The sequence below is a fragment of the Nematostella vectensis genome, chromosome 4 (assembly GCF_932526225.1).
Source record: "Nematostella vectensis chromosome 4, jaNemVect1.1, whole genome shotgun sequence".
In the NCBI taxonomy this organism is placed as follows: Eukaryota; Metazoa; Cnidaria; class Anthozoa; order Actiniaria; family Edwardsiidae; genus Nematostella; species Nematostella vectensis.
Genome location: NC_064037.1, coordinates 11,765,765 through 11,774,915, shown reverse-complemented (window position 1 = coordinate 11,774,915; position 9,151 = coordinate 11,765,765). Strand labels below are relative to the sequence as shown.

Sequence of the window (9,151 nt, the reverse complement as noted above, 5' to 3'; positions counted from 1 at the left end):
CAGGTCATTTTAATAAACAAGCATTTTTTTGGCCTCGCTGATTGGCTAACGTTCGTTTCAATCACGTTCTTGAACCGCATTGCCTTTACAAAACAATCAACAGATCAAGGTAACTACGGGAGCGCATGTTGCACTATAAACACAACATTAATAGTGACAAAAATAAATATGTAAACTTTATTCTCTTTCTCAGGATTGGCCGCTTGTCGCTTTGTCGGTAAACCCATTTAGAGATTAACATTCCTTCTTGTTTCTCTAAAGCTTATCATTTGTCAAGAAGAGATGGACGTTGGGACGCTCCTTGGTTATTTCACTATACAACTTCAACTTGTAGGTAAGAAGCAGAATCATGTACCATAGAATTTATCTAACTTTGTCCTTTAACATTGTATGTTTTAGCAATGTTTTCTCATTTCGTAATTTCTTTGAGATCCGTCAAAGTTTGGAAATCTGAATGAAAATGATACAAATTTAGTACTGTGTGATGAGAAAAAAAGGAAAGGTTTACATTAACGTAGAGAAAATAATAATTTGAGTATTTATTTTTATTTGAACATTCCTCTTTGTTTTATTTTTCTCAAAAAGCTATGGTTAGGCGTCTTCGGTGTATCGGAACAAAAATATTCTTTGTCTCGCAAAACTGAAAAAGAAGGAATGGCTGACCAACACCCGTTTGGTCCAGAAACTATTAATTGTAACATTTTGAAAAACACATCCCGAATAGATGATATTCTAGAATGCAACTGCACCTTGCAAACACAATTTTAGCAACATTTTTATCATACCTTCGATGCCAATTAGAAAGAAACAACTGTTCAGGCACAGTTAGTGTTGTTAATTAAAATGCAAATAGTATAGCATATTGTTCCAGCTGTTTGGACAGTGCACCTATTTAATTTTATAACAGCGTTCTTAAGGAGAAAGGGGTAAATCCAGTATTTTGTTGCCCAATCCCGGATTACCAGCCACTTTCAATCTTGTTACCAGAGCCCACTACCTTTGTGCCAGCGGCAAGGTGCACAATGTTAACGTGATTGGTCCACTCTCGCTCCTGAAAGATAGTACGCTGAAAGCCATACTACCGTCATTTGCGAATTTCTTTCTATAATCACCACCATATAATTAAAAGAAATAGTGAGCCCTTTTAAGTTTAAACGATTTACTGATATTGAAAAGAAACCGAAAATAATTGGATGAATGGACTGGTTGGTAATGAAATTGGAACAAATAAAAATAAAGTGAGCCAAAATCTCTAGAATTTTTTTTTTCAAACCGAGCGATCCTTCGCTAAAAGCATCTCGGAATTATTGAGAGAAAATATGATCGGGTAAAAAGTCTTTTAACAACCCCAGCACAAAGGCTGCTATTTCGTGACGTATAATGTGACACTATGTACATTTATCCCTAGTCACGCTACAGTGCGAGCCCTTACGACGTTCGTTCAGTAAGTCTATCCCAGGCCATTTACTGTCTGGGGCAAACGTCATAAGCACCGTTACCACGACAAACGAACCTAATTGCCAGTATGCTGCTACACAATTGCAGAATGATTAATTATCACGTGGCCAATCGCACCTGTCAACTGCTTAACAGGGGCACAGATCACGTGAGAATGGCGGCGAAGGTGGACTGGTCCATGCGAGCTGTCGAGGTAAGAAGAAAATATTTTAAAAAAAGTTAAGGCAAAAATGAGGAGGCCAAGCAAAGCTGCTTATAGGAAATTACTATAGTGAATCTTAGGCTATGTTTACACCGTACCGGACGAATTTTCATCCGCTCAATAATTCGTACCGTACGTGGTGTTTAGTCGGAACCGTACGAATTTTTCGCACCGTTTACACGGTGCCAGTGGAACCGGACCAACTTCACATTTTGTCAGCGGTTTCTCCAAACAAAGCAAAGTTTTCCCACTAATCGACACCAAAGAAAAACCCTACCATGTCTTACCCAAAATATTTTTTGTTTCTTTCTTCTTTTTTACCGCGGTGTTTTTCGGTGTTGTTGCATGAAAACTGCCTGCAAAATCCGTCGTTTATTGGCCTGATAATAAGCCACAATCTCTGCAACAAGCGACACGATAATGTTGCTCATCATTGCAACAACATTTGGTAGCATTCCAAGCAGTATTAGTTACATTTTGAGATGAAAATAAGGGTCAGTACGCAGCTCTTACACTGCAATTTGATTGGGCAAATGAACAATATCCGCACCTCGACACAAAGAACGAGAAGAATAGAGACAAAAGAACTCCTTTGTAGAATAAAGATGATAGGAGACAAAGCAGCTGCGTACTTACTCGAAAATAACGGCCTCCACCGAGGTTGTTTATCTACTGAGCAGCCAGGCAGCTATGCCACATCGCCAAAAATCTTAGGTAGCGTACGAAAATATGTCCGGGTGTGGTGTTGACATGGTTCAAGGCGGTTCGATAATTCATCCGGTCGAAAATTCGTCCTCAATTTGCCGTACGAATTTTCGTACGGTTAGCCGTTTCCTTTTTCGTAAGGTTGGGGTTGTCCCGTGTAAACGGTACGCGTAACCGTATGAATTATTGAGCGGTTGAAAATTCGTCCGGTACAGTGTAAACATGGCCTCAATTCTGGGTACGCGCCTGCGATCAAGTGGATGATACAAAATTTACGTTTTCTTTTGTATTTTGCAGTGTGCTAAGCCTGTGCTCTGTCAAAACACCTATTTGTTCTGTGTTGGTATCCCCGATGAGCAAAGTCAACAATGTGTCTGCTCCCCGGATTACGCCGGAAGGCGTTGCGAAATCCGTGAGTAACCAGAGTTATGAAACAACGATTTTATAACCTTATCCGGGCTGGAATCCCTAGGGAAATCCATCATCGATAAAGGAATTCCACAGTATGAATTCCTCACTACTGGCGTAAGGTGCACGTGCACGTTACCTCCTTTTGTCGCAAAAAAGTAGCCAACGACATGGTCCCATTTTTCTCGTTTTTTCCATTCACTTCTTACATTTTGGGAATGCTCGTTAATACTGCCCCCCCCCCCCCCCATCCACACTCACATTTATAGTGGACCCTTATTGAATGAATGACGCCCCAATCATGATAACACACTGCGTGAAAATAATCAGACACAGCGCGTGACGGTAACCATGGTAGTGTTACGTAACATATTAATGTTTTAGGGTGTGACACTCCTTTGGGTATGAGTGACTACCGAATTCCTGACTCCAGTCTGGCCGCTAGCTCTTCCTGGAACTCTAAGCTTTCTCCTCCATGTGGAAGGCTTCGGCGCGGTTGGGACGACAAGTGTATAGGGGGCTGGCACTCTGCATCTCCATTCCGAGTGAACCAGTTCCTTCAGGTCGACCTAGGTAAACAGCCAGCCCTCCAAAAAAGATGGGGCCAAAGCAGGGGTTACAAGAAATAGGAGGGGGGGATTCGTTGTAATAATGCGGATTTCATTGTTTCTTGTTATTTTAAGCCAAATATCTGGTAATAGGGGGGGGGGGGGCACTCCAACACCTAGACCCGCCCCTGTTGATGGTGCGGTATGAATTATTTTTCAACCTCATGAAAAAATGCCATGGTAAATCAATTAAAACAGGCTTCTCAGGGCTTCAATCTGGTCTAGGCAACTTGACACTCATCAGAAAGGTGGCAACCCAAGGCCGTGCTGGTGACCCCTCGCAAATTACAAAGCAATTTGTGACCTCATACGGATTGGACTACAGCTTGGATGGAACAAACTGGGAAAGCTACAAAGAGAACGGAGCTGTGAAGGTATGATATAGCCACTAATTGGGATAGCTACTAAGAGAATACTGGGATAGCTACTAAAAGAATACTGGGATAGCTACTAAGAGAATACTCGGATAGCTACTAAGAGAATACTGGGATAGCTACTAAGAGAATACTGGGATAAGCTACTAAGAGAATACTGGGATAGCTACTAAGAGAATACTGGGATAAGCTACAATGAGAATACTGAGATAGCTACTAAGAGAATAATGTGATAGCTACTAAGAGAATACAGAGATAGCTACTAAGAGAATACTGGGATAGCTACTAAGAGAATACTGAGATAGCTACTAAGAGAATACAGAGATAGCTACTAAGAGAATACTGGGATAGCTACTAAGAGAATACTGGGATAGCTACTAAGAGAATACTGGGATAGCTACTAAAAGAATACTGGGATAGCTACTAAAAGAATACTGGGATAGCTACTAAGAGAATACTGGGATAGCTACTAAGAGAATACTAGGGATAGCTACTAACAGAATACTGGGATAGCTACTAACAGAATACAGAAATAGCTACTAACAGAATACTGGGATAGCTACTAAGAGAATACTGGTATAGCTACTAAGAGAATACAGAGATAGTTACTAAGAGAATACAGAGATAGTTACTAAGAGAATACTGGGATAGCTACTAAGAGAATACAGAGATAGCTACTAAGAGAATACTGAGATAGCTACTAAGAGAATACTGGGATAGCTACTAATAGAATACTGGGATAGCTACTAATAGAATACTGGGATAGCTACTAAGAGAATACAGAGATAGCTACTAAGAGAATACAGAGATAGCTACTAAGAGAATACTGGGATAGCTACTAAGAGAATACTGGGATAGCTACTAAGAGAATACTGGGATAGCTACTAAGAGAATACTCGGATAGCTACTAAGAGAATACTCGGATAGCTACTAAGAGAATACTGGGATAGCTACTAACAGAATACAGTGATAGCTACTAAGAGAATACTGGGATAGCTACTAGGAGAATACTGGGATAGCTACTAAGAGAATACTGGGATAGCTACTAAGAGAATACTGGGATAGCTACTAAGAGAATACTCGGATAGCTACTAAGAGAATACTCGGATAGCTACTAAGAGAATACTGGGATAGCTACTAACAGAATACAGTGATAGCTACTAAGAGAATACTGGGATAGCTACTAGGAGAATACTGGGATAGCTACTAAAAGAATACTGGGATAGCTTCTAAGAGAATACTGGGATAGCTACTAAGAGAATACAGAGATAGCTAATAAGAGAATACTGGGATAGCTACTAAGAGAATACTGGGATAGCTACTAAGAGAGTACTGGGATAGCTACTAAGAGAATACTGGGATAGCAAATAAGAGAATACAGAAATAGCTATTAAGAGAATACTGGGATAGCTACTAAGAGAATACTGGGATAGCTACTAAGAGAATACTGGGATAGCTACTAATAGAACACTGATATAGCTACTAATAGAATACTGAGATAGCTACTAATAGAATACTGAGATAGCTACTAAGAGAATACTGAGATAGCTACTAAGAGAATACTGGGATAGCTACTAAGAGAATACAGAGATAGCTACTAAGAGAATACTGGGATAGCTACTAAGAGAATAATGTGATAGCTACTAAGAGAATAATGTGATAGCTACTAAGAGAATAATGTGATAGCTACTAAGAGAATAATGTGATAGCTACTAAGAAAATACTGGGATAGCAAATAAGAGAATACAGAAATAGCTATTAAGAGAATACTGGGATAGCTACTAAGAGAATACTGGGATAGCTACTAAGAGAATACTGGGATAGCTACTAATAGAACACTGATATAGCTACTAATAGAATACTGAGATAGCTACTAATAGAATACTGAGATAGCTACTAAGAGAATACTGAGATAGCTACTAAGAGAATACTGGGATAGCTACTAAGAGAATACAGAGATAGCTACTAAGAGAATACTGGGATAGCTACTAAGAGAATAATGTGATAGCTACTAAGAGAATAATGTGATAGCTACTAAGAGAATACTGGATAGCTACTAAGAGAATACTGGGATAGCTACTAAGAAAATACTGGGATAGCTACTAATAGAATACTGGGATAGCTACTAAGAGAATACTGGGATAGCTACTAAGAGAATACTGGGATAGCTACTAAAAGAATACTGGGATAGCTACTAAGAGAATACTGGGATAGCTACTAACAGAATACTTGGATAGCTACTAACAGAATACTGGGATAGCTACTAACAGAATACAGAGATAGCTACTAACAGAATACTGGGATAGCTACTAAGAGAATACTGGTATAGCTACTAAGAGAATACTGGTATAGCTACTAACAGAATACAGAGATAGCTACTAAGAGAATACTGGGATAGCTACTAATAGAATACTGGGATACCTACTAAGAGAATACTGAGATAGCTACTAAGAGAATACTGAGATAGCTACTAAGAGAATACTGGGATAGCTACTAATAGAATACTGGGATAGCTACTAATAGAATACTGGGATAGCTACTAATAGAATACAGAGATAGCTACTAAGAGAATACTGGGGTAGCTACTAAGAGAATACAGAGACAGCTACTAAGGGAATACTGGGATAGCTACTAAGGGAATACTGGGATAGCTACTAATAGAATACTGGGATAGCTACTAATAGAATACAGAGATAGCTACTAAGAGAATACTGGGGTAGCTACTAAGAGAATACAGAGACAGCTACTAAGGGAATACTGGGATAGCTACTAAGGGAATACTGGGATAGCTACTAAGAGAGTACTGGGATAGCTACTAAGAGAATACTGGGATAGCTACTAAGAGAATACTGGGATAGCTACTAAGAGAATACTGGGATAGCTACTAAGAGAATACAGAGATAGCTACTAAGGGAATACAGAGATAGCTACTAAGGGAATACAGAGATAGCTACTAAGAGAATACTGGGATAGCTACTAAGAGAATACTGGGATAGCTACTAAGAGAATACTGGGATAGCTACTAAGAGAATACTGGGATAGCTACTAAGAGAATACTGGGATAGCTATTAAGAGAATACTGGGATAGCTACTAAGAGAATACTGGGATAGCTACTAAGAGAATACTGGGATAGCTACTAAGAGAATACTGGGATAGCTACTAAGAGAATACTGGGATAGCTACTAAGAGAATACAGGGATAGCTACTAAGAGAATACAGGGATAGCTACTAAGAGAGTACTGGGATAGCTACTAAGAGAGTACTGGGATAGCTACTAAGAGAATACTGGGATAGCTACTAAGAGAATACTGGATAGCTACTAAGAGAATACTGAGATAGCTACTAAGAGAATACTGAGATAGCTACTAAGAGAATACTGAGATAGCTACTAAGAGAATACTGGGATAGCTACTAAAAGAATACTGGGATAGCTACTAAGAGAATACTCGGATAGCTACTAAGAGAATACTGGGATAGCTACTAAGAGAATACTGGGATAGCTACTAACAGAATACTGGGATAGCTACTAACAGAATACTGGGATAGCTACTAAGAGAATACTGGGATAGCTACTAATAGAATACTGGGATAGCTACTAAGAGAATACTGGGATAGCTACTAAGAGAATACTGGGATAGTTACTAACAGAATACTGGGATAGCTACTAACAGAATACAGAAATAGCTACTAAGAGAATACAGAGATAGCTACTAAGAGAATACAGAGATAGCTACTAAGAGAATACTGGGATAGCTACTAAGAGAATTCAGAGATAGCTACTAAGAGAATACTGGGATAGCTACTAAGAGAATACTGGGATAGCTACTAAGAGAATACTGAGATAGCTACTAAGAGAATACTGAGATAGCTACTAAGAGAGTACTGGGATAGCTTCTAATAGAATACTGGGATAGCTACTAAGAGAATACTGGGATAGCTATTGATAGAATACTGGGATAGCTACACATAGACGGCTAGGGCCACCGAATGGTCCTTGGCAAGCACTTGTGAGCACACCGTTTACTAATTTTATTTACTTGTTTGTTTGTTTGTTTATTTATCTATTTTTGCAAGACCCAGCATTTCTGTAGGACCCTAAGAATAAAGAAATTAAAAAAATGTGATAATTTTGTTTCTTTTGGCAGATTTTTCCTGGAAATTCCAACTCGGATGGCATAGTTACACACACATTGGCCGAGCGACTCGTCACACGTTACGTCCGGTTCATGGTGAAGACTTGGAACGGTGCCATTGTAATGAGGGTGGAGCTGTATGGATCTGCTAGCTGCGTGTAGTTCAACTTTAAATATGACTTAGATTTGGGTCCCCCCCCGTATTTCAAACACACAGATCTGCAGTCCCTGATTTCTAATACCGCAATAAGCTTGTCTGTCACCTTGACGTAGCAGTAACGCAATCATTGTGAGGTAACAATAACGCATTTGTAATCATGAAGTAACGGTAACGCAATTGTTATCTTGACGTTTGAGGGCCGTTAGTTGGAAAACTTTCACGGATATAATGTAACCCTCTATAAATATAGGTAACGCTTGTCATCGTGACGTAACGGTAACGCAATTCAGGGTTTTTTGGTCAGCAAAATCCAAGCATAATGTATATTCATCTCTTTAGATCATTCACGAATCCTGCAACCATATCCCATGAATGAAGCCATTCTTAACAAGACTATGTATTTTTTTCTAATTCCCATAAAATAACTTCATCTGCCTGGGCTTATATGTTCACAAACCAATAGAGCTTGTTTTAAAATTTCATAATTTCGACAATCGTACTTATTTACAAAGTTTATTACTATTCTTATCATAATCACCATTATAAATATTAACCACATGTCCAACTCTTATGAATCTTGAGATCGTAGCTCTCAGACAATCACTTCTTTTTCCCTCTTTTTGGATCTTTTAGCTGCTGTCCGGCTACCGCCACGCACGCGAAAGAACAGGTCATTTGTTATAATAAAAGTTGTGTCAATAAATAAAATCAGTTGAACTTGAAGAATTTTTTTTTAAATACAGCTTTACTGACGAATCCGTTAAATCGCGACCCGCGTTTTCAAAACACGATTTGTTTTGGTTTTCTGTTCCGTCAGTAAAACCATTCTGAGCCAATCAGAATCTCGCTTTGTGCACTTCCCTGGCTTCCCTTTGGACGAAAACCAGACAGTGTCGCAATAGAAAGCCAGGCAACTGCACTAGGCGAGAGAGATGGCAAGAATCTGATTGGCTTATAATAATTTGACTGGCGGAACAGAAAATCCCAAAAGACAAAAAAAATCGATGTTTTGAAAATGCGGCGTCACGATACAACGGATTCGACAGTAACACATGTAGAGAAGGGATCGTACTTTCCCCAATACGTAACATCGTCCCAAGGG

The 9,151-nt window shown here is 39.2% G+C and overlaps 1 protein-coding gene across 2 annotated transcripts; it reads left to right on the top strand.

Moving 5' to 3' along the window:
- Nucleotides 1–182: 182 nt before the first annotated feature.
- On the top strand, nt 183–8,772 carry LOC5516567 (contactin-associated protein like 5-4). 2 transcript variants are annotated; one of them, XM_001636641.3, is made up of 6 exons: nt 183–334; nt 1,409–1,651; nt 2,663–2,777; nt 3,158–3,346; nt 3,580–3,755; nt 7,902–8,772. In XM_001636641.3, the coding sequence occupies exons 2-6, from the start codon at nt 1,526–1,528 to the stop codon at nt 8,049–8,051; spliced, it is 756 nt and encodes a 251-aa protein (XP_001636691.3). In that variant the 5' UTR covers nt 183–334; nt 1,409–1,525; the 3' UTR covers nt 8,052–8,772. The 2 variants fall into 2 exon arrangements, with proteins under 2 accessions (XP_001636691.3, XP_032242371.2); XM_032386480.2 differs by having other exon boundaries at nt 184–334; nt 3,607–3,755.
- Nucleotides 8,773–9,151: the final 379 nt, after the last annotated feature.

Coding starts and splice junctions, on each gene's coding strand:
- LOC5516567 (XM_001636641.3), top strand. CDS start 1,526: ATGCTGCTACACAATTGCAGAATGATTAATTATCACGTGGCCAATCGC. Junction 3,347..3,579: donor GTTCCTTCAGGTCGACCTAG/GTAAACAGCCAG, acceptor CAATTAAAACAG/GCTTCTCAGGGCTTCAATCT. Junction 3,756..7,901: donor AAGAGAACGGAGCTGTGAAG/GTATGATATAGC, acceptor TTCTTTTGGCAG/ATTTTTCCTGGAAATTCCAA.